Source organism: Pongo abelii, chromosome 4 (genome assembly GCF_028885655.2).
Source record: "Pongo abelii isolate AG06213 chromosome 4, NHGRI_mPonAbe1-v2.0_pri, whole genome shotgun sequence".
Classification (NCBI taxonomy): Eukaryota; Metazoa; Chordata; class Mammalia; order Primates; family Hominidae; genus Pongo; species Pongo abelii.
Genome location: NC_071989.2, coordinates 137,849,380 through 137,875,340, shown reverse-complemented (window position 1 = coordinate 137,875,340; position 25,961 = coordinate 137,849,380). Strand labels below are relative to the sequence as shown.

The 25,961-nt window shown below is 34.5% G+C and overlaps 1 protein-coding gene across 3 annotated transcripts in view; it reads right to left on the bottom strand.

Moving 5' to 3' along the window:
* The window catches only part of ADAMTS19 (ADAM metallopeptidase with thrombospondin type 1 motif 19), a 286,879-nt gene that overhangs the window by 226,514 nt on the left and 34,404 nt on the right, over positions 1-25,961 (bottom strand). For all 3 annotated transcript variants that reach the window (XM_054555896.2, XM_002815845.5, XM_054555897.2), the window contains one exon: positions 10,274-10,439. In XM_054555896.2, the coding sequence (XP_054411871.2) occupies positions 10,274-10,439 (166 nt within the window). The remainder of the gene's footprint in view (positions 1-10,273; positions 10,440-25,961) is intronic.

Sequence of the window (25,961 nt, the reverse complement as noted above, 5' to 3'; positions counted from 1 at the left end):
GCAACCTCATGGTAACCTCAAACCCAAAAACATATGGTGAATACACAGAGAATAAAAAGCAAGAAACTAAATCATATCATCAGAGAAAATCACCTTTGCTAGAGGAATACAGGAAGAAAAGAAACAAGGAAGATATGACCACAAAACCACCAGAAAACAAAATGGCAGGAGTAAGTCCTTACTTATCAATAACATTAAATGTAAATGAACCAAACTATCTAATCAAAAGACATAAAGTGGCTAAATAGATGAAAAAACAAGACCCATTGATCTGTTGCCTACAAGAAACACACTTCACCTATAGACATATAGACTGCAAATAAAAGAATGGAAAGAGATATTCCATGCCAATAAAAAACAAAAAAGAGCAGGAGTTGCTATATTTATATCAGAAAAAATAGATTTCAAGATAAAAACTGTAAGAGACAAAGAAGGTCACTATATAATGATAAAGGAGTCCATTCAACAAGAGGATATAACAATTTTAAATATTGTAGATTCTGGATATTAGCCCTTTGTCAGATGAGTAGGTTGCGAAAATTTTCTCCCATTTTGTAGGTTGCCTGTTCACTCTGATGGTAGTTTCTTTTGCTGTGCAGAAGCTCTTGAGTTTAATTAGATCCCATTTGTCAATTTTGGCTTTTGTTGCCATTGCTTTTGGTGTTTTAGACATGAAGTCCTTGCCCATGCCTATGTCCTGAATGGTAATGCCTAGGTTTTCTTCTAGGGTTTTTATGGTTTTAGGTCTAACATTTAAGTCTTTAATCCATCTTGAATTGATTTTTGTATAAGGTGTAAGGAAGGGATCCAGTTTCAGCTTTCTACATATGGCTAGCCAGTTTTCCCAGCACCATTTATTAAATAGGGAATCCTTTCCCCATTTCTTGTTTTTGTCAGGTTTGTCAAAGATCAGATACTTGTAGATATGTGGCATTATTTCTGACGGCTCTGTTCTGTTCCATTGATCTATATCTCTGTTTTGGTACCAGTACCATGCTGTTTTGGTTACTGTAGCCTTGTAGTATAGTTTGAAGTCAGGTAGTGTGATGCCTCCAGCTTTGTTCTTTTGGCTTAGGATTGACTTGGCGATGCGGGCTCTTTTTTGGTTCCATATGAACTTTAAAGTAGTTTTTTCCAATTCTGTGAAGAAAGTCATTGGTAGCTTGATGGGGATGGCAATGAACTCCAACAAATTTACAAGAAAAAAACAAACAACCCCATCAAAAAGTGGGCAAAGGACATGAACAGACACTTCTCAAAAGAAGACATTGATGCAGCCAAAAAACACATGAAAAAATGCTCACCATCACTGGCTATCAGAGAAATGCAAATCAAAACCACAATGAGATACCATCTCACACCAGTTAGAATGGCAATCATTAAAAAGTCAGGAAACAACAGGTGCTGGAGAGGATGTGGAGAAATAGGAACACTTTTACACTGTTGGTGGGACTGTAAACTAGTTCAACCCTTGTGGAAGTCAGTGTGGCGATTCCTCAGGGATCTAGAACTAGAAATTCCATTCGACCCAGCCATCCCATTACTGGGTATATACCCAAAGGACTATAAATCAGGCTTCTATAAAGACACATGCACACGTATGTTTATTGCGGCATTATTCACAATAGCAAAGACTTGGAACCAACCCAAATGTCCAACAATGATAGACTGGATTAAGAAAATGTGGCACATATACACCATGGAATACTATGCAGCCATAAAAAATGATGAGTTCACGTCCTTTGTAGGGACATGGATGAAATTGGAAATCATCATTCTCAGTAAACTATCGCAAGAACAAAAAACCAAACACCGCATATTCTCACTCATAGGTGGGAATTGAACAATGAGAACACATGGACACAGGAAGGGGAACATCACACTCTGGGGACTGTTGTGGGGTGGGGGGAGGGGGGAGGGATAGCATTGGGAGATATACCTAATGCTAGATGACGAGTTGGTGGGTGCAGCGCACCAGCATGGCACATGTATACATATGTAACTTACCTGCACATTGTGCACATGTACCATAAAACCTAAAGTATAATAATAATAATAATAATAAAAGAAAAAAAAAAAACAATTTTAAATATATATGCAACCAACACTGGAGCACCCATATAAATAAAGAAAATATTATTAGAGCTATTGAGAGAGAATAGGCCACAATACAATAATAGCTGGAGACCTCTTCACCCCACTTGAAGCACTGGGCACATCTTCCCCACAGAAAATCAACCAAGAAATATCAGATTTAATCTGCACTATAGGCCAAATGACCTTAATAAAAATTTACAGAACATTTTAACCAAGAGCTGCAGAATACACATTCTTTTCCTCAGCATGTGGATCATTCTCAAGGAAAGACCATATGCTACATCATAAAACAAGCATTAAACCATTCCAAAAATTGAAGTTATATAATATCAAGCATCTTCTCTAACCAAAATGGAATAAAACTAGAAATTGATAACAAGAGGGAATTTTGGAAATTATGCAAATACATGGAAATTAAACAATATGCTCCTGAATGACCAGTGGGTCAATGAAGAAAGTGAGAAGGAAATTGGAAAATTTCTTGAAACAAAGATAATGGAAACAAAGCATACCAAAACCTTTGGGATTCAGCAAAAGCAGTACTCAGGGGGAAGTTTATAAGTGCCCACATCAAAAAAAAAAAAAAAAAAAAAGAAAAGAAAAATCTCAAAAAACCTAACAATGCATCTTAGAGAACTAGAATAGCAAGAGCAAACCAAACTTAAACCTAGAATAAAAGAAACAATAAAGATCAGAGCAGAAATAAATGAAATTGAAATAAAAAATACAAAAAAAAATACAGAAGGTTGCTTTATTTGAAAAGTTAAACAAAATTGATAAACCCTTAGCCAGACTAAGAATAAAAGAGAGAAGGTCCAAATAAATAAAATCAGAAATGAAAAAGAAGACATTACAACCAATACTGCAGAAATTCAAAGGATCATTAGTAGCTACTATAAGCAACTATATGCCAATAAGTTGGAAAATGTAGAAGAAATGGACAAATTCCTAGATATATACAACCTACCAAGATTGAAACAGGAAGAAATCAAAAGTCTGAACAGATATCAAGTAACAAGATTGAAGCCATAATAAAATGTCTTCCAGTAAAGTCAAGTCCAGGACCCTATGGCTTCACTGCTGAATTCTGTCAAACATTTAAGGAAGAACTAATACCCATCCTAGTCAAACTATTCCAAAAAATACATAAGAGGAGGGAATACTTCCAAAGTCATTCTAGGAAGCCAGTCTTACCTTGATACCGAAAAAAAACAAAAACAAAAACAAAAACAAAAAAACAGAAAAAAAGACACATAAATTAAAAAAAAAATTACAGGCTAATATTTCTGATGAATACTGATGCAAAAATCCTCAACAAAATGCTAGCAAACTGAATGCAACAATACATTAGAAAGTTCACTCATCATGACAAATTGGAAAATATCCCTGGGATGCAAGGATGGTTCAACATTTGCAAATCAGTCAATATGATACATCTTATAAATCGAATGAAGGATAAAACCATATGATCATGTCAATTGATGCTGAAAAAGCATTTCATAAAATTCAACATGTCTTCAGTATAAAAACTCTCGAAAAACTGTGGATAGAAGGAACATGCATCAACATAATAAAAATCGTATGCCACAGGCCTACAGCTAGTATCATACTAAATGGGGAAAAACAGAAAGACTTTTCTCTAAAATCTGTAACACTACAAGGATGCCCACTCTCTCCACTGTTATTCAATATATTACTGGAAGTCCTAGCTAGAGCAATCAGACAAGAGAAAAATATAAAGGGCATCCAAATTGGAAAGGAAGAAGTCAATTATCCTTGTTTGCTGATGATATAATCCTATATTTGGAAAAACCTAATGACTCCACAAGAAAACTATTAAAACAGATAAATTCAGTAAAGTTGTAGAATACAAAATCAATATGCAAAAATCATTAGCATTTCTGTATGCCAACAGTGAACGATGTGAAAAAGAAATTTAAAAATATAACCCCATTTACAATAGCCACATATAAAATTAAATACCTAGGAATTAACCAAAGAAGTGAAAGACCTCTACAATGAAAACTATAAAACACTGATGAGGGAAATTGAAGAAGATACCAAAAAGTAGAAAGATATTCCATGTTCACGGGTTGGAAGAATCAATATTGCTAAAATGTCCATACTACTCAAAGCAATCTACAGATTCAATACAATTCCTATCGAAACACCAATGACATTCTTCACAAAATTAGAAAAAAAAAACCAGTCCTAAAATTTATACGGAATCACTAAAAGACCCCAAACAGACAAAGCTATCCTTGGCCAAAAGAACAAAACTGGGGGAATCACATTACCTGACTTCAAATTGTACTACAGAGCTACAGTAACCAAAACAGCATGGTAGTGGCATAAAAACAGGCACATAGACCAATGGAATATAACAGAAAACAAAGAAACAAATCCGTATACCTACAGTGAACTCATTTTTGAAAAAGGTGCCAAGAACATACACTGGGGAAAAGATAGTCTTGTCAATAAATGGTGCTGGGAAAACTGAATATCCATTTGCAAAAGAATGAAACTTTATCCTTATCTCTCACCATATACAAAAATCAAATCAAAACAGATTAAAGATTTAAATCTAAGACCTCAAACTATGAAACTATTACAAGAAAACTTTGGGGAAAATCCCCAGGACATTGGTCTCAGCAGATTTCTTGAGTAATACACTACAAGCACAGGCATCTAAAGCAAAAAATGAACAAATGGGATCACATCAAGTTAAAAAGCTTCTGCACAGCAAAGGATACAATTAACAAAGTGGAGACAACCCACAGAATGGGAGAAAATATTTGGAAACTACCCATCTGACAAAGGTTTAATAACTAGAATATGTAAGTAGCTCAAACAACTCTGTAGGAAAAAATCTCATAATGCAATCAAAAAATAAGCAAAATATTTGAATAGACATGTCTCAAAAGAAGACACACAAATGGCAAATAGGCACATGAAAAGGTGCTCAACATCATTGGTCACCAGAGAAATGCACATCAAAACTACAATGAGGTATCATCTCACCCCAGTTAAAATGGCTTTTATTCAAAAGACAGGCAAAAACAAATGCTGGCAAGGATGTGAAGAAAAGGGAATCCTTGTACACTGTTAGTGGGAATGTAAATTATTAAACCACTATGGAGAACAGCTTGAAGGTTCCTCAAATACTAAAAAGAGAGCTACCATATGATCCAGCAATTCCACTGCTGGGTTTATACCCAAAAGAAAGGAAATCAGTGTATCTAAGAGATATCTGCACTTCTATGTTTGTTGCAGCACCGTTTACAATAGCTAAGATTTGGGAGCAATCTAAGTGTCCATCAGCAGATAAACTGATAAAGAAAATGTGGTACTTCCACACAATGAAATATTATTCAGCCACAAAAAGAATGAGATACAGTCATTTGCAGCAACATGGATGGAACTGGAGATCATTATGTTAAGTGAAGGACGCCAGGCACAGAAAGACAAACATGGGATGGTCTCACTTATTCGTGGGATCTAAAAATCAAAACAATTGAACTCTTGGACATAAACAGTAGAAGGATGGTTAGCAGAGGCTAGGAAGGGTAGTGAGGAGTTTGAGGGGAGGTGGGGATGGTTAATGGGTACAAAAAAGTTAGAAAAAATGAATAAGACCTACTATTTGATAGCACAATAGGTTAACTATAGTCAATAATAACTTGTATATTTTAAAATAACTTAAAGAATTTAACTGGATTATTTGTATCTCAAAGCATAAGTGGTTGAGGGGATGGATACCCCATTTGCCATCATGTGCTTGTTTCACAATGCATGCCTGTATGAAAACATTTCATGTGCCTGATAAATATATATACCTACTATGTACCCACAAAAAAATTTAAAAATAATAAGAAATGAGGATACAAATACTATCTACCTCAAAGGATTATAGAAAACATAAAAATAAAATAACACATGTAACATAACTACATGAACTGGCACATGGTACATTTTATAGAAATGTGTTTTCTTTTAGAGATGAGATCGGGTCTCACTCTGTCACCCAAGCTGGAGTACAGTGGTGTGATCATGGCTCACTGCAGCCTCAAACTCCTGGGCACAGATGATCCTCCCACCTCAGGCTCCCAAGTAGCTAGGACTACAGGTACACTGCTATGACTAGCTAAACAAATGTTCTTATTATAATAATAACACCGAAGTGGTAGAAAGAGATGACAGGCAAAATATTAGGAGGTAGATAGCATCATGAGTAAACTCAATCAGACTTAGAGGAAGAGAAGGCAGAAGGTTAGATTAATACTTTTTTTTTTTTTAGTTGTTACTTGTGTTTTGGTTGGGGGGTTTATTTTTAATTTTCAAGTGACTAGATAAATAGTCGAGGATATCCGAAGAGGTCTTTGGGAGGAGAGATGATGGATTCAGTTTTAGATTTATTAAATCTGAGATGCTTGAGGACATCTGAATAGAAGTTACTATTACATATATATATATATATATGGAAGTCAGGAGAAACATTGAAATGGAGACACTTCGGAATTAATCAATGTAAAGCTGAACCCACATTGGCTTCAGATTATATCACCCTGGGAAAGTAGGTGGAATAGGAAGTAGAAAAAAAAAAAGGAAGTCCTGAGAAATGCCTGTATTCAGGGGCAAACAGATGGAATAAGACATTCCCATAGAAGAGACAGAGATGGAGATGTAAGAAATGTAAAAGGAGGATAGTTTATAAAATGAGGGGGATAGTTTATAAAATGAGAGGCTTTTTATCTATACCAAGAGTGGTAGATAGATCAGGTAAGAGACAGTTAGAAAAGTATATTTCCCTCAGTGTCCCAGCTGGTGACAGCTGTGTTGGCCCCAATCTGTCAGTTTCCTGTGTCCTTATTTTCATTTAAATAGGCCACCTGGAAGATTCTAGGTTTCTAAAGAATCTCAACTTCACAGTTGACTCTGCCATATAAGTTATCCATTGTCTGTGAAAATCATGCATATTGAAGTAATCTTTTTATTAAGTTGCTCTCTTTGCTGTTTTTATTATATAAAACTCATTATTATATAAAAGCTCATTCTTCATCTCCTAAATCTTTAGACCATGTTGTATCCAAATGCATGTATAAAAACAACACAGTTGATACTGTACACTTCCAGTCAGAGAAGAAATATGGAATTATTCACCAGTGCTCAGCGTGTGTTCTCTCTAGTGCCCTCCACAGATTGACAATAATCTCCACAATACTTATGGCTGGAGTATGAGAACTAGTTCAGTAGTGGCCTGGTTAAGTCAGCTTGAAGAATGGAGATAGATGATCTCTACATCCTGCCTAAACCTTTGTCTTCAGCTCTGTAAATCTCTTCTCTTTTCCTACTGAGTCTTAGACATACTCATGCATTTATACTAAAATGTTAATACAAACTGATAATGTCACTTGAAGATAAAGTCCTTACCAGGGCACTCAAGTCCCTTCAGTTTCTAGTCCATGACCACTTTTCCAGGACTGTGTCTTATCAAGTACAGAAACTTGGTTTCTGCTCCCTTGATGCCTTCTCATGCCTTTATACTTTTTCGTGTGTTATTCCTTCTGCCTGAAATGTTCTTCTCCCATTAACATGTAACAGCATGCACTAGAAACTTCACATTTCTCATTTTTGAAACATAATGTCACTTAATTCCGCCTGATCCCGAAGTCCATTATCTCAACCTGGACTCTGTTCCCTTTTCTCCCTCTAGTCTTAATAAGTTTTACTTGATCTTTGAGACTCAATTGTCCATTTTCAGGAGCTTGGGACCTTGTATGCTAAGTCTATTGTAGTTCTTATCACACTATGGTGTAATTGCTGAGTTACCAGTTTGTTAAAATAATATATTGTTCACCTCTTGAGAATAGAAACTGTGTCATTTATCTCCACATTCCTGTAAGGTGACTGGTTGTGCTTACATTACAAACAAAAAAGCTAAGTTTCAAAAGTTACGGGAATTGCTCAAGATTACCTAGGCTGGAGTGAGACTAAAGCTGGGCCTTGAACCTGAGGCCTCTGACTCTAAAACTCAAGTGCTTTCCCCTCCTTTACATTATGTTCTAGTACAATAACACAACAAAGTCATTTTAAGACAGGAAAATCCCTGTTTGGAAAAAAATATTCATGTAAGCAATACATATAAACATAATCTACCTAAAACCTTGAAAACATTAAGAGAGTACAAAGACCAAGTTGAAGACAAGCAAACTTAATAATCTCATTTTCTAGGGTCAAATACTGCAACATTATCAAAATTTGGACCATGTTATTAATTTGTTACTGTATCAGCCTGAAGTAAGAAGAGAAAAGCTACAATTGGACATGTCAGTACCAGTAAATAAATATTTTATTTCACAGGTTGCTAATTTTAAAATGATTTTTAAAATTCTGAGCCCTCAAAAAGCATCTGAAAATAGGTAAGCTCAGTAAATCATTTAGCTGATGATAGCTTAGCACTCCTTACATGCAAGTTCTTGGCCCAAGTAGGTCAACATTTACATGTAACAATCATGCCTACAATATACATATATATATATCAGAAACTTTATGCATAACATTTGCCAAACATGAACTATGTTTTTATGCTTTATTAACCTATATAATTCGGAATTTTCTAGAAAACTTTTCTCTATGCATAATGGCATACAAAGCCTGCTTTGTGTCATCAGAGTACATGAGTAATTAGAACAGCTGGAACTTAACAATTATTCAAAAGTTACACAGTGCAGATTTTCAGTATAACTTGTACAAAGCAATCTCCTTAAGTGGACTAAATCCAAACTATAGCTGTCATTTTTATCATTTCCCAATAGAGAAGCTTTTCTTTTGCTTGTTCATAATGCTACACTTTTTGTTCAGCTGACTTTTTCTCCTTTATATCTACAGTGTTTGTAATAGAAAAGAGGGATATGTCTTATTTAAACTGGCTTGATTGTGGACACGGAATACTGTGACATGGAGACAGACTCAACTGCTTTTGATGATGATTCTTGTACAGACTGACATCATGTCTTTTTACAAAAGAAAATAGAAGTAACAGATTAATTTGAGATAAAAATATATTCTAAATAGAAATATATTATAATATTTTTCTGAATGTGAACACCCTAGGCAATTGATGATATAGACATCCTCTGGTCTCTACAAATGTGATTTATTGTCACCATGCACATATCTAATCTAGCCTCAAATACCATAATCAATTTTAGAATTGATATCTTGATACAAGCTACATTGACAATTAAAATCTGCAAGTCAAATTTTAAAGTCCTTACACTGAAAATTTTTCAATAAATTCATATTTCCTCAGATTCTAACAGGAAATATTTCTTAGATCAGTAAATACCCTGAGATGTCTGGATTCCATGTCTAAAAATTTTTCCTAGGAAAACTTTTAATTTTTTTCTGAATATTAGCTATGACTTTCAGATCCTACTTATGTAACAGAAATCATTCATTTTCCTCACCATACTTGCAAACACCACAGATCTCTGCCTAAGGGAAGTAAGAAAGTACATGAAACAGTCACCCTCATTTTGTTCCTGTAAAGAACTGGCAGACAAAAAGAGCCAAGGATTTGATGGTTGGGAATGTTTATGAGCCACCGAAAAGTTCCAGACTTAAGGCATTTGAATACTGAGAATAAAATTCAAACGTATAAATCTTTACTCTTCTTCCTATTCTGCAGCTAATTTTAACCTCCAAAATGATTTTAGATGGGAAAAAGAAAATAAAGAAAAAGAAAGAAAGAGAAGATGAGGATGCTTCTAGTCCAAGTAAAGAGATATCTGATGCTTTCACAGAGGTGGACTAAAATAAGGCTATGAGCGCACAGTATTCAGTTTCAGGGTATCTGGAATTATCTGTGTCATTTCTATTCCAGTAAAGTGAACAGTATCCCATGAGGAACACTTCACAATTCAAGAAAAGTATAGGATATATTATATGTTCATCTCTAAAGTCCTTTTGCGTTTCTACTTTTTGATATTAAAATGTAGTGCTTCAAAAAAAACTAAAAGATAATCCTATAATTGATACATTTAATTGTTACTAATTAAAAGATTCTACATTAAAAATAAATAAGTAAAGCTAGTAAATGGATGAGAGAGATTTTTTTAAAGTAGTCATCTCACATTGAATATTTACTTAAACTCTTTCAGGAGAAGGCATTTACCTGAAATGATACCACAGTAATGACTGTGAAGAGCTGACTTCTCTGTGACCTTTTCCTCCATGGACCTTTTCTGCCTATATACACGGTGTGGGTGACCTGTTATGGCCATTGTATCATTGAGTGGCTCAATAAATATGAAGTCCTCATTGAGCTGTATAAATCCCATCTGGAATATATAACACAAAAAGATATGTAAGAAATATCATTTGAAAAAATACTTTTAGATTCTTCCATTCATACATTCTGTTTTTGTTAACAAACATGCATACAGTCTTCTAGTGAAACTAACTTAGCAACCCCACTAGTAAGGTTACTATCTTCCCATTTTATTACTTCATCTTTATGTACTTTATTGCACTAACATAAACTTCATTTAGTTAGTCTTAGTCCATGTGGGTGGGAGGCTAGACGCCAGCAACAGATGCACAGTAAAAATTTTGGAATGTTAAAGGCTCACTTTGGGAGACCCATGGGGTCACTTAAATGTACAGCATGTACAGAAAGAGCAATATAGTTTTTAATTGCATACATGACACAGTCCAACTTTTTGACAGTCGTTATTTAATAAAGTAATTCATATAACATATTAAGACAAATGCAAGAGACAAATGCAAGAAGCATCAAATTAATATACAAAATAGTCCTAAAGCCTTCTACTATATATTTTAAAAGCCCTTGAAGAATAAGTTAGAGAAAAATGAAGCATTACTTACATAAACAAGTTTCATTTCACATAGTGACATGTTTTAAAAGTCATCCAATTGTGAGACAGAGGGTTAAAATTGTATAATACAGTTATGATCAATAAAAAGTACTATAACAAGTAGGTATACTTGTAATATCTTGAGGCTAAGCCTAGTCATTTCTTCCTTTCCTTTTCTAGAATATAAATTTACATTCTAACTAGGAAAGTATTCCACATGAAAGAACATGCTATGACTTGATCTTTTCTATTTTTAGTATTTAACTCTGTATAATTAATATATATAGATAGCACACATTCAACTATATTATCTCTTTAGCATAGTTTTGAATAAATCATATGCTAAAACCTGTATTACTAATACCCAATCTAATATCAAAGCTCTTAATTCTGTTTTGAATTATCAATGTGAATTTTATGTATATTTCATTTCAATTTGATCCACATATAAGTGGCACAATAATAATATAATTATTTTCTAAAGTGAAAATTAAACAAATACATATACCCTGAAGGAAATGCATGTTTTCTTTGGAAGCATAGCAGATTTTTTTTTAAATTTGTTTGAATTATTAGAGAGTATTGCATCTTCCATTGCCAATATTGTACCTCATTTCATTCTGTACCAAACAAAGTAAATCGAGGGTAAATCTTAAAATCCTAATCAATCTCATTTTATTGAATGAGTTTTATCACTAAAAAATTATCAAGAACGAGAATAAGCAATTTCATCACCTCGATCTGTCCCCCTCCTCTCTCTCTCCCTTTCTCTCTCTCTCCCTCTATTGCTTTCCCTATGTCTCAATCTCTCTCTCTCTCTCTCGCTCTAGCTCTCACTCTGGCTCTCGCACACACACACACACACACACGTACACAGGCACACAAATATATTCGGGGGTAGGGATAAGGAAGAAAGACTTACTCTAATGAACCTTTAAAAATACTAGGCATATATGTGGGCCAAATATTTGTATAATTTTAATATGCCTTCAAATAACTTCAAGTAAGTTCTTTCATTTTCCATACATATTTTACTTCTCTCAATCTGAAATTAGCTTGAATTTTAAGGTAATTACATCAAATCCAGCAGTTTTTCCCTTGAGCTTAATTTAATGAGAAAGAAGAAAATATTAAAGATAAAATTATTAAATAGCCATTAAAGACGTAGTACATCTACACATAAATTGAGAATAGGTGGTGTTGTGTTACATATTATTGATCTAGGCTAAAAATAAAGAAATATGTTATTCTTGTCTTATGGATTAGTGTAATTCTGAGAGTCATTAAGTTTTCAAGATTGCTAATAAAATTGACAGTGAGGCTGATGATTAAAATAATAATTATGATGCTCAGCACAGCTCAGGCAAACATGCTCAGTTTCTGAAAAATCATAAATTTGTGATTCTATACATCCTTTCAACCAGGTTATAAACATGGTTAGATTTATAACAATAAACCTTATAAAATTTAATTGCACACTATCACATAAAATTTAATGACTCCAAGAAAAGATTCTGAACTGGGTTCGTAACTTACTGCTAGCTGTGTAACTACGAGAAAGTTACAGCACCTTTATCCAAACCCCAACTTCATAGGGTTATTTGGAGGATAACTTTTTAAAAAAACATATATATATTTTAAAAATACACATATCCTTCTAACTAACAAGTTAGAAGGAACAGAAAGCAATGCTCTTATCATGGGTAATGCTCTGATAATGGGTAACTAGTCAATAAATGTTTGCTGTTACTTTAATTTTAATAATAAGGACAATCATAATAAATATAAGCACCCAAACATTTGAGTATAGGCTGAAAAACTCACAAAGTCCAAAGGATCTAACTTTATTAATTTTTGTATCCCTGTTGGCATGTAAATTAGTCTGAAATAAATTATATTGTTATTTTGTTAGGATTTGGAAGCTTCTTCATTACATAACATTTTCTGTTGTATTAGAATTTTATCTACAGACACTTTTTGTTAAATGACGAGTTACTGGGTGCAGCACACCAACGTGGCACATGTATACATATGTAACTAACCTGCACATTGTGCACATGTACCCTAAAACTTAAAGTATAATAATAAAAAAAAAACAAGAAAGCTAATTTTAAAAACAAGAAAGCTACTTTTAAAAAGGAAAAAACAAGTTGGAATAATTATAAGTGGTGACTCATTCATTCAATACATGTTTATAGTCTGACCACTGAGTTCCAACTCAGTTCACTCTGGGGCGTATTTAGCACCAAGAGTCACACCATGAACTTTCTATCTGGGCCTAGAACACTATCCTATGGCACACAAAGTGCCCTAGCATGAATATGTGTCATTCAAGATACTGGCTCATATTAAAGCAGAATTATAGAAAATCTTGAGGTTTTCTGTGTCCCCGCAAAGGGCTGACTTCTTCCATTAACAAAATAAATTGTTTTATCTGTAATGTGATTTTACAAGCTATGAAAGAACATGAACCCATATTAACCTTTCTGCACAAGTGCCCTTGTGCTAGGCAATCCACAATTAGGCAGCCTTTGCTTTACTGCAAATATTGTCCTCTGAATTTTAGCAAGAACTAAGATTATATGAATGAATACGGCACAATGCATTATCTAAAATAAATGCATAGTATATAAGTGTTTTTCATATTTTCCTTTTTAAATTTTTCAAAATAATTTTAACTCGAGTCATTTCATGTAAATATCTGGAAGTAAAATTAAGTTTAACAGTTGTTTTCTAATTTATTTCTATCTTCATAGGCATTTTCTTATATGATGACATCTGTTCTTTTGTCATTTAATGTTATTTGATTTCTCAATTTCGTAAGAATTTCCGTATTTTGCAATTTAGCATTGCTTTTGTGAAAATAAGCTACCAGTAATTTCTTTTCTTACTGGTTGAAATTTCTTTTTCTCTATTTATGTGGCTCTGTGCTTTTTAAAATAACCATTCACTTTTATCTCCATGTAGATGTGCTGACACTAAAACCAACTTCTAGTCAAAACATAAAATTTGATTTGGACAATGTACAGGGATGTTCATATATTGTTACTTTACCTCATTAATTATAAATGGTTCATTTATTCAAATTCAAGTTAATTATGGGCTATGAAATAGATAAACAGATCCTACAGCATATAAGATCTAACTAAAAAGTTAGAAGGAACAGAAAGCAATAAAATACTCTCCATTCTTTTTCCCACTTCTACTGGGATGACTATTTCGCTTCAACTATCTCACTTCCAAATCATTGACATAACCGAAGTACTACTACAATTATCTGAAGTTTTCTCTTCATTCTTCCATGCTCGTTTCTTGCAATTTTCTTCATGTTCCAGAACCTCAGATTTTTAGATAAAGTTTCAGTGAACTGGCTTAAGGTATTTTTTGAGGCTCAGTTGAACAAATACGTATTGAGAATTCATTAGGTACTTAATATTGTAAGAGTCGTGATAAAATCCTATTTTTAAAAAACATGATCCAGCAATTCCACTTCTGGGTATATATTCAAAGGAAATGAAATCAGTATGTCAAAGAGAGATCTGCACCCTCATGTTTATTGCACCACTATTAACAATAGTCAATACGTGGAATCAACCTAAGTGTCCATTAACAGATGAATGGATTAAAAAATGGTGTGTGTGTGTGTGTGTGTGTGTGTGTGTGTGTGTGTGTGTAGACTGAATACTACTCAGACTTAATAAGGAAAATCCTGTCATTTGTGACAACATGGATGAATGTGAAGGGCATTATTTTAAGTAGAATAAGCAAGGTACAGAAACACAAATATTGCACAATCTCACTTACATGTAAAAGCTAAAAAAGTCAGACTGATAGAAGCAGAGAGTAGAATGGTGGTCAGCAGAAGGAGAGAAAGGGAGTTTGGGAAGATGTTGGTTAAAGGATCCAAAATTTCAGTTAGACAAGAGGAATAAGTTCAAGAGATTTACTGCACAACATGGTGACTGTAATTAAAAATGATGCATTGTATATTTGAAAATTGTCAAGAGAGTAGATTTTAAACGTGGTCATCATAAAAAACTGATAAGTATGTGAGATAACAGACACATTAATTGATTTCATCTTTGTACAGTGTATACATATATCAAAACATTTTGCACACCAAAAATATGTGCATTTGTGATGTACGTATTTGTAATTTTTGTCATTTAAAATAATTTAAAAATATATAGCATATCATAATAACTAAATGCCCTAAGTGCTGATGAACATGTGAAAGGTGATAGATTATTATAAATTTAGGATCTGAGAAAGGTCCTGAGGGACAGCAGGATTTGCATAAGACAAGTACAAGGATGCTCCTTATAGAGGAGGCATTATGAGTGGGGGCAAATGGGATGGAGAGTCTAGGCAACAGTTGGAAGATGTCTGGTTTGAGCAGAAAAATGGGAAAATATAGTCAGAAAATAAAATAAACTCATATAATTGAAAAAATATGACAATGTTCTTGATAGGACAAGGAAAGCCAATGTCTTGAATATCGAATATCTTAGGATATAAGTCTATTGTCCCAATATAAGGTACATCTGAGAATTAGCGAGACACTCGAAGAAGCAGAAGTGTTTTGGTTGTAAACAGTGGTAAGAGAAGTTGCTTAAAGGCTTTAGAATCAGTATATGCTTGTAAAGACATGTTAGACAAATGTCTGATGCAGTACATGATCTGAACTTCTATGTAAGTTTTTTTTTTTTAAGATGGAGTGTCACTCTGTCACCCAGGCTGGAGCGCAATGGTATGATCTTGGCTCACTGCAACCTCCGCCTCCTGGGTTCACATGATTCTCCTGCCTCAGCCTCCCTAGTAGTTGGGATCACAGGCGCCCACTACCACCCACATATTTTTAGTAGAGATGGAGTTTCTCCATGTTGGCCAGGCTGGTCTTGAACTCCTGACCTCAGGTGATCCGCATGCCTCGGCTTCCCAAAGTACTAGAACCACAGGTGTGAGCCACGGCACCCAGCCTGGCTTTATTTTCTTAAGTATTTTCTCATAAGGTTATAGTTTATTAATATATCTCATTATAAAGCATTATATAGTTCAAAATGTAGGCATGACATATGGCTTGGCATAAATTATAATGCCTTATGTTTTTCTTATGCTATATTCAAATAAAATATCATTTCAGTATTACTGTAAATGGGAGTGATTTGTCATGCATTTGTGTATTTTATATCTACATATAAATCTGTATAAAATTACACTTCTGATACCGTATCTATCCTATTGTCTTATCATCTTAAAACACTCTTCCTGATGATCCTTTCAATGTTTCCACAGTATGCTCAGAAAGATAAAATCCTTTATGAAGGTATACGAGGCCCATAAGGCTATGAGAATTGTATCATCTACCTCTCCAGTTTTACTTTTACTACTCAAACTTCATATATAACAATAACAAACTTTTACTATGTGAACAAACACATTTCAAAATAACCTTTAGTTGCATGATTACATCTTGGCATATTGCACATACTGCCTTCTCTTTCCAGAATGCCATTGTGCCTGTGAAGAGCTATCAATTCTTCAAAATCAAGCAGACCCTGTCTTTTCTCCAAAGTGACCACTGCCTTCCCTAATTCTACACCAGACATTTTCTGTTGTTGCACTAATATGTCTACTGTGGTTAAAGTTTCATGTCTTTCTGATTAGACCATGAGCTACTTGAGGCTTTGGAATAGTGCTCATCTTCATGCCTTTAATACATAAGGTCTAATATATAACAGGTGCTCAAGGAATGTTGCTCTTAACTCAATGTAGTCTTCCTTCTTGAGATAACAGAAAATGTATCCATCACTGCTCTGAAAAGCAGGTATTCACTCCACCTGTGATTTCATAGGGGGAAATTAGAATTTTATTTCTTCCACTGGGCATTTCCAATGTTGGCTTCCTTGTGTGCCCAAATAGTATCTTTAGGAAAACTTTTCAGATGATCACATTGTTAACCTCATTCCATTTTCTTTCCTAGCAAAAGGGCTCCAAAGAGAATCATAAAACTCCAATGATAGAAGGAAAGTTAGAAATCATCTGAGCATTACAGGAGTTTTAAAATAACGAAAATCAATCCTTAGAAATATTGTGTGGCTTGCCTAAAATTATACAGAGAGTTAATGTGAATGTCAGGCCTAGAGTGTAGGCTTCCCAATTTCCATGTTAATTTTTGGTTTTGATACATCACACTATCTTTGCTTGCTACCTACACTCTACTTAAATTTTTACTTACATTCTAGTCCCCACCCCCAAATCACCAAACTTCAGAAATTTTTCTGAGGTTGCTCACAATTTCCTTTTTATTACCCTCTCTGCGGCATTTGATCCTTGCTCACTTTTCTCCTCCTTGAATTTCCACTGCCCTGGTCCTTTTCGTTTCTAGAAACTATTCCTGTTCCCTTAAACAGGTCATGTTTCTCATCCCAAGGCTGGTTTTTGATCAGCAATTGTTCTCTGCATCTATCACACTCAATGGTTTTATAACCTCCTTTATGGAGATGATTCCCCAACCCCCTCACTCATAGTCCACTGCCACCCTTCAAGATTAACCCTCCTCTCTCACTTCTGTTGTTTCACTTCAGTCACATCATTATTCTTTCCAAACTAGTGCCACCTCTCGAAGTTTGTATATCTGTTTATGGCTGTACCTTTTTTTAGTTACCCAAGCTAAAAATTATATGGACCTTTACTCTTTTTCAAGCCTATTTAAAACTATTTGTAAGAAAACAATAATATAATAATAGGCCTGTTTACAAGGCATTTTATATGCATTATTTCATTTAATCTATAAATAAAGCCTTGGATACATGCTAATTTCATCAATTTTATAATTGAAAAAAAATAAGTGAGCTTCAAAAAGATTTATTATCTCCTAAGATCACAAATCAGTATGTAGTAAAGACAGGATTCAAATGAAAGGCTGTCTGGTTTCAAGCACATACTACCCTTGTGAAGCTTTCTGCAAAAGGGTAGGTCTGCCATATGAGTGTTATTTCAAAAAAAATCCTCATCTTTAAAAAATTTTACACTAAGGATTTGGACGTCAAGCATAACACCTCACAGATGGTAGATATCCAAAATTTGATATCAATAGCCAGGCCAGGCCCCATCCCTCCCAAAGCAGAAGACAAAAATACTACGTTAAGGTTCTGAACTTTATCTTGAGCTGACTGTTCTATATGATCAGACTTCTTGGCTGCCAAAGGCACACTGGCTTTCTAAGTGGACTGAGGTTTCACCTCCAGGCCTCCTTCAGTGGTGGATGCCCCAACAGTTCTCCCATGGCAGACTTGGTAGAATATTTCAAGGTTTTTGTTTTTCCTTTTCCTTTCTTTTAATTCTCTTTTCTATTTTCTTTCCTACAATCTTTTCTAATCATACAACCAGAATTTAAACATAGTGGAACATAAAAATATGGTTTAAAAAATTCTTCTAAATCCTATCATACAGGATAATTACATATGAATATATGTATATGCTTCTAGTCAATTTAAATACACATATATATTTGTATTGTATATGTATCTGTGTGTGGGCATACGTTTGCATGTATACACAGGCATAGATAATATATTAGAATTTTATATTCTACTTTGTCCCATTTAAGAAAAGCTTGTTTCTTAATAGCATTATGCAATCTTTGTGTGTTTTTTAATTGCCAAATAATAGTTTATCCTCTAAATATATCATAATTTCATTACTTATTTTTTCATCCAACTCTTTATTCAATAAATGCTTATTAGTATCAACTTTGTACAGTTAGAGCTCAGGGAACAGTAGTGAACAAGGTGGTCAAGGCCCATCATCAACTTACACTCTAGGAAAGAAAATGATGCACCATTTATCCAGCTGGGTCAAAAAGATCTATATTTGCTTCATAATCTGTTGCTAAGCTTTATGTTGATTACTTATCATCTTATTTCTGTCTGTGTTCTATTTTGCAATAAAAAAATAAGAGGAAAATATAGCCAGAAAGTATCCCAGCAGATACCCAAAGACTAAGGCAGGCGTTGCAAGTGACCACCTGAGAAGATAAATTCACCATCCTCACAGGACAAGAGTGAGATCCCCAGAGACTGAGGAGCATCTCTGAAGAAAAGAGTCTCCCAAGAAGCCACAAATGTGGCCCATGAAAGACTGTCCATTTAAAGCACTTGGCAAATGCGGAGCTAAGCAATAATATCCCAAAATGCCATCCATCACCTAAGAACCTGCCCCTCCTTCTGGGTGTCCGTTAACAGTTCCAATGCTAGAGGAGCCAGAGAAAGCCCAGTGCACTGAATAGGAGGACTGAAAGCCATAGGTGCAGAAATAACAAGGACTCTGACTTCATTCTCCCTTTTTCACTGGATGTAATTTCTTCTAAGAAAGCCTGAATGCGGAGGGCATGTGGCTGATTCATTTTAACTTTATGTGAATTTTGACAGTTTGACGATTATAGAATAAATATTTGAAAGACTAAATAGAGAATTTTGTGACTAAATTTACCAGAATTCTCAGAACCTACAAATAAACACCAGAGATAAAACTAGGAGGGGCGGGCAAGAGTTTTATTATGACCCTTGAGTCTTCTTTACTTAATGAAAAGCTATACATGTATAATATGAATTCAAGTAGTGCCAAGTACTAGGAATGGGTTACAGAGTGATGTAGAAATGGCTTTTTAAATGAGGGGACCTCAGAGAAGAGACTTCATCTATGGGAAGTGGGAATGTGAAATGGTTATCAGAAAGAAACCCAGGGGCATTCCATAGCAGATTCACTTACTTGATTCATATTCAAAAACAATCCCTGATGAAAGTCCTCTTTGTTTTTTAAACCGTCTATATTTTCTTGGACACTGCTTACAAATTTTATCATGGTGTGCTTCATGAGGGCTTCTTCTGGTATATCTTTCAACACAGTCATATTTTACTTACATAATTACACAGGAACAAGTTCACTCCTACAAATGAAAAATATATGGCTACTCTTCATTTTCTTGTAAACTGCTGGCCTTTTCTAGCTTTTCCTCTGACATTTAATAGAGATAGAGATTTTAAAAGATTCAAAATGTGCCTTTTCAACTCTATCATATACAACATCACAAGTATGAGAATAAATAGAAGCAACTCTTTGGCCTCTATGGTGAAGAAGTAAAAAGGAAGCGGTGAAGACTGGTCAAGTGGAAAATGAGTGCCCCATCCTCACATTTAGATATCCAAAATGACTGCTTTAGTTGTTGTTGCTCTTGTTCTGATAGTTACCTCATTTCTCATTGTATATTCAAATTTTTGCTCAATATCAAGAGAAGCTATTTTCATATACTTTCTTGTATCCATTCACCTTACTGTAATCTCTTGTTACATGTAATAACTTGTAATTATTATTTTGGGCTATCTATGAATTCTTTAAATATGCAAATAACCTGTTAAAAATAGGGAGCAAATTTATTTTAAAATCTACTTCTTAGTTGTTCACCAGTCTAGCCCAAATCTATTATGTTCCATTGTAACTTCCTGATGATTATTTAATGTTCATTACAAATATACCTATTGAATACCTGCCATGCAGCAGTATGCAAGTAATTGAGGATTCAAAGATGAAAACAGAATGAACCCCTGCTTCATGGACTTTGTATATTTAGTGGGGATGATGAGGGAAGGACAGACAAAAATCAGGTATTCAGAAAAATACACTTAAGAAATTCTAAATTGTAAGAAGCAGTATTAAAGAAACAAAGAAAGATCCAAAAAAAAAAAAAAGAGTGAATGCTAGAGAAGCCAGAAAGGGTAGCTCAATAACTAAGGAGATGGCATTTGAAGCAATAACTAAAGTGAAAGAAGGAACCTGCCATATGAAAGCGAACTTAAATTGGGAAAAGATGGTGTCCCAGGTGAGCGATGCCATAAACCAAGGCTGTAATTCTGGAAGATATGTGGGAGAAACTCAACAAATGTACTTTACGTTCACAAAGGTGTACACTTCTAATTATCATTTATAACAACATATGTTTGTGTCCCATGTGTATATGTCACAGCAAAACATATTTCAAAAAGTAACAAATAAAGAATAAGTGATATAGCTATAATACTTAGTACCAGAAGAAACAGGATTGCTCCTATAAAGCTTTCATTTTTCAAAATGAAAAATAAAGAATAAATATAGCTAGAATACTTAGTACCAGAAGAAATGGTATTGCTCCTGTAGGGCAGAAGTCAAAGATGGGGAGAAGGGGCAGGATATTTTCTTTCTTATAGTAAGCATTAGATTTGTAAATGATGTACATATGACTTAGATTCATTTAAAAGAAAGACTGAAATGGAGAGACACAAGACTTGTTGGGAGGCTACTGCAGTAATTAAAGCAATAATGGTGGCATTAGTGCAAAGTCTGTTAGGAAAACCTACATACAAGCCAAACTCAGTTAAAAACTGACAGGTAGTGTGGAGACTGAGGCAGTGATAGGAGTCATACATAAACAATGATGGCAGCAAAAACAGAGCAGACAGGTTGGCAGGACATGATTCATGTAGAGCTCTCAAGACCCTAAGCCATTTAGATTTTATTTGAAGTGTAATTGGAAGCAAATGATGGTGGATGGCATGATCTAATGTAAATCTGAAGAAAACCATTCTTTTTTTTTCTTTTTTATTATTATTATTATTATTATTATTATTATTATTATTATTATACTTTAGGCTCTATGGTACATGTGCGCAACGTGCAGGTAAGTTACATATGTATACATGTGCCATGCTGGTGTGCTGCGCCCACCAACTTGTCATCTAGCATTAGGTATATCTCCCAATGCTATCCCATTCTTGCTTTTTTTCAGAAAACAGATTCTAGGGTGGACAAAAGTAGAATGAGGGAGGCCAGTTTGAAGTCAGTTCCAATAATCCATGTGCAAGATCACAGTGGCTAGGCTAAGGAGGCAACACATGGTGACTGGACTAAGGATGTGGAAAAAAGTAAACAGATCTGACATTTATTTTGGATTCTCACCCAAACCAGATGGCAATCATCCAAATGTGTTAATGGTGTGATATTGGGACATGGGGGAACAGTGACACAGAAGAATTAAGAATTACTCCAAAGTTTCTAGCTTTAGTACTTAAGAAGGAAGAGACAGCTGCCTGTAATTGAGATATAAAAGTCAAATCATGGAGCTGAAACAGATTTTAGGGATAGAGAATCAAAGTTTCTGATGAGAACTTATCAGCTCTAATATATTTGTGAGACATCCAAAGGGAAAAGTCAAGTAGTTGGAGAATGAAGCTTAATGGATAGTTTTATGCTAGAGACATCTATCTGGGAGTTGCCAAAATAATGATCATTTTTCAGTCCCTAAGACTGAATGATATTATTCAGTAAAAGAGGATAGAGAAAGAACAGAACAGGGCCTAAGATCAATCTCTGAGGACCCTAACACTGGGAAGAAGAGAAAGAACAAGCAAAGGAGATTATGGAGGAAGGGCTACTGAGGTTAAAGAAAAAGTGAAAGCTTGTAAGGTTGATTTTTTTTTCAAAAAACAAAATCAGAATTAATGGCTTCTCAATTTGGCTTTGAAGAAAAGAAAAGAGTAAGCTCTCCGTTAGTTCACTCGGAGAAAGCTCCTGCCCGTGTCTAACCCACATTGCTCAGGCTTAAAATTTTAGTAGTGCTATGCAAGATGATCAAACACATGTGTTCACGCTGTTGTTAAATTCAATAGCAAAAGCTGAGCAAAGAAACATTTCCATGTCTTCATCCATCAGGATTCTCAAAAGTCATAACAACGTGGCTTCTTTTTGTTGCAAAAGAGAAAATTTTACATGTTCCATATTGTTGAGTTAAGAGAATAATTTAAATCTATTAACTAACTTTGACCTATATTATTTCTTAACCAGAAAGGTGGCTTCCAAATAGCCACCCACCCTAGCACTTAATGAGTTGGTGCATATTCATTTGTACATCTAGTTGTTAAAGGGTTAGTCACTCAGTGATTTTTTGGAGCCATTCACCATGGTGATGAGCCTTTGCAGCACTTATCTCATGCAATTCCAGCCCAGTTATGTGCTTTAAGTGGAAGAGAATGAGACCACTGAGAAAGCTGCACAGCTGTGATTTGGGGAAGCACTCATCACTGCCAGGTCTTACTGGTGACCTCACAATTGACAGAGATGTTGCCAACCTCCTACATACCCCTAGAGAGTAGATGCAAATTCATTTTACCATGGAAACAAGATTAGTGGAGCAAACTACTCAAGGACCATAGCACTGGTAGTCAGAGAAATGGAAAATCTGCTGCAACTTATTTTCATGATTCAATTAAAGGTCAAATGAATACAATAAGGTATTCAAAAATATTTACTGAGTGTATACTCTGTGTTAATGTTCCAGATGCAGGAAATATAGCAATATGCAAAACAGTCATTTTAATACAGGCTGACAATCTTAAATATCTTTACAGTAATTAAGAAATTTACTTATTATAGATTTCATGTCCTCCTTGCCACTTGCACCATCAGCAAAATGTGGTGATGCTGTTGTGTTTTTCCCCCACTTAGAACCCTTGGATAATTCTCCCCAATTCCCATTCTAAATGACATAAATAAAACCCAAGAAATTATAATTATGTGTCCCCCCCTTAAAAGGAACAACGTACTTTGTACCAACAAAATTCTTTCTTTCATGGCCTGTTTTTCAACCATGACATTCCCAAATACAAATGTAGCTATGAAAGGAGAACTTAAAGAACACATTTGACCTTTTTTTCTTCCCAGCCTTTCCATACTCTCCCTTTTATACATATCCCACCAGTGAGAACAGAGGCCAAAAATCTAATGTAATCTCTTGCTGATTTATCAGAGGCTGCTATAGGAGATCATACACCTAAAGAGCTGATATAATATGGTATAAACCCTGAATCAATCCCAAAACACTCTGCATATACCAGACCACATCAAGACTATTATGTCCATGCATGGCCATGCATCATGTTTTAAGAAAGACAATTATAAACAGAAGAACATCAAAAGAAATTAGGGGTAAGTTGGCTCCAAATTCAACCCAAAGAAGGAACCATTCATCAATGTTACTGATAAATATTTAAAATTCTGTTTACTCCTTTCAGTCAACAGTAGAGCAATCACTACTCTGAGGCAATCCAACTCTCTACTAGACAGTGGTGACTATCCATTAAAGTTTTTATAAAAGGTCCAGAATGCTTCCTCACCATAACTATATACCCTGAGTTCTGATTCTGTATCTTAAGCACCTTTTTCTGCTTCAAATATATGACAAATATTCTCATGGTCCCGTTAGTATAACCATTTGTGATATGAGATGGGCTTATTGTCCTTCTTCATTCGTATTTTTCTTGGATGTTCTGTAGTGTATAAATGCTTTTCTTAGATTCAATTTCCTTTGATTCTAAATTATGGCAATGAATGTTGAATGAAAAATGTCTCTGGAATGAAGAATGCATTGAAATAAGAGACTATAAGTATGCCTTTAGGAGCCTGGTGCAGACTGGCACAGGATAACAAAATGGAAAGTGTTTTAATTTATTGTCTTTAATCATCCTTTATTGGGGAATTCCTCAAACCTTCAGAAATGTACAATAATGGAGTGCTCACATATCCACCCTCAGTATTTAACAAATATTAATAATTATTTGCTATAGATCTTTTAAAAAAATAAAAAACAATGTATTGATTCAGTTGAAGTGGACCCTATACAACTTCTCAAAGCCAATTATTTTTCTTATGGCTCAAAAGTAATTACTACACAGATGATGGTGGTATTTTTTGCACCCATTGTTTTTTACTCTCACTACATATGCTTTGCCAAATGTTGCAATGAAAATGACTGGACTTATTTAAAAGAGTTCCCTCTGGTCAGTATCAAGATAAACTCTGAAGGTAGAACAAAAAGAATGAACCAATGTTTGGATGTGTAATTTGAAAGAAAGAAGAATTCACAATATGAGGATCACAATATAATTTTGGCCCATGTCAATATGGCCATCGATAATATAGAGAATAATGCAGAGAAAGCACAATTGGAGATTGCAGGGGAAGAAGATACCAATTCAGTTAAGAACATGTTAAACTTGGTGTATCTATTAGATTTCATATTTAAATTTCAACTAGGTAGCTGGAAATACAGTCACAGAGTTGAACAAAGAGGTCTGAACTAGAGTTATATGTTTTGAAGTCATTGGCAGATAGTTGGCATTCAGGCCATGAGACTGGATTACATTACCAAGTGACTGTAGACAGAGAAGAAGAAAAGAAGGCCTAAGACTGAGCACTAGTACATGCCAGTGTAAAAGATACACAGAGAAAACTAATAATCAATAAAACAATCTAAAAGGGAGCAGTCAGAGATGTGTGGTGTCCAGGATGGCCGATGACAAAAACATGTATCAAGAACGAAGGCATGATCAGCTATTTCCAGTGTTACTGATGATAAGCTAAGCACTGAAAATCAGTAGCCCCACAGGAATACTTTTCCCCAGCAGCTCCATAGCCTCTATCCTTCGTAATTAAGTATTCTGAAATATAGATATTTCTTTGTTTACAATTCAAATGAAAAAAGTAAATATAACTACCATTCCATTATTTATTTCATTAATACTAAATGCAATATAATTTTTATGGAAGATGGTGAAAATATGCAACTTCAAAATTCATCATGCACACATATGGACTTTATAATTTTAATATTAATGGATAGAATTTCTGTAATTTGAAAGGAAAATGAAATATAAAAAATAAAATATTTGAGCGCAATCCACCAAGAACAAACAGAAAAGTAACTAGGGTGTGATTCTTATGAAATAGACAATATGTGAGTAATAGTCATCTCTGTCTTCCATCTTGGCTGTCATAAAGAATGAGTGCATCCATCCAAAGCTTTATTTAAACTAATGGTAGAACTTCTCTATTATCCTTGCAAGTTTTAACTGCTATATGCAGCCAAGACGTTAAAAATATTTTTGATACTGATTT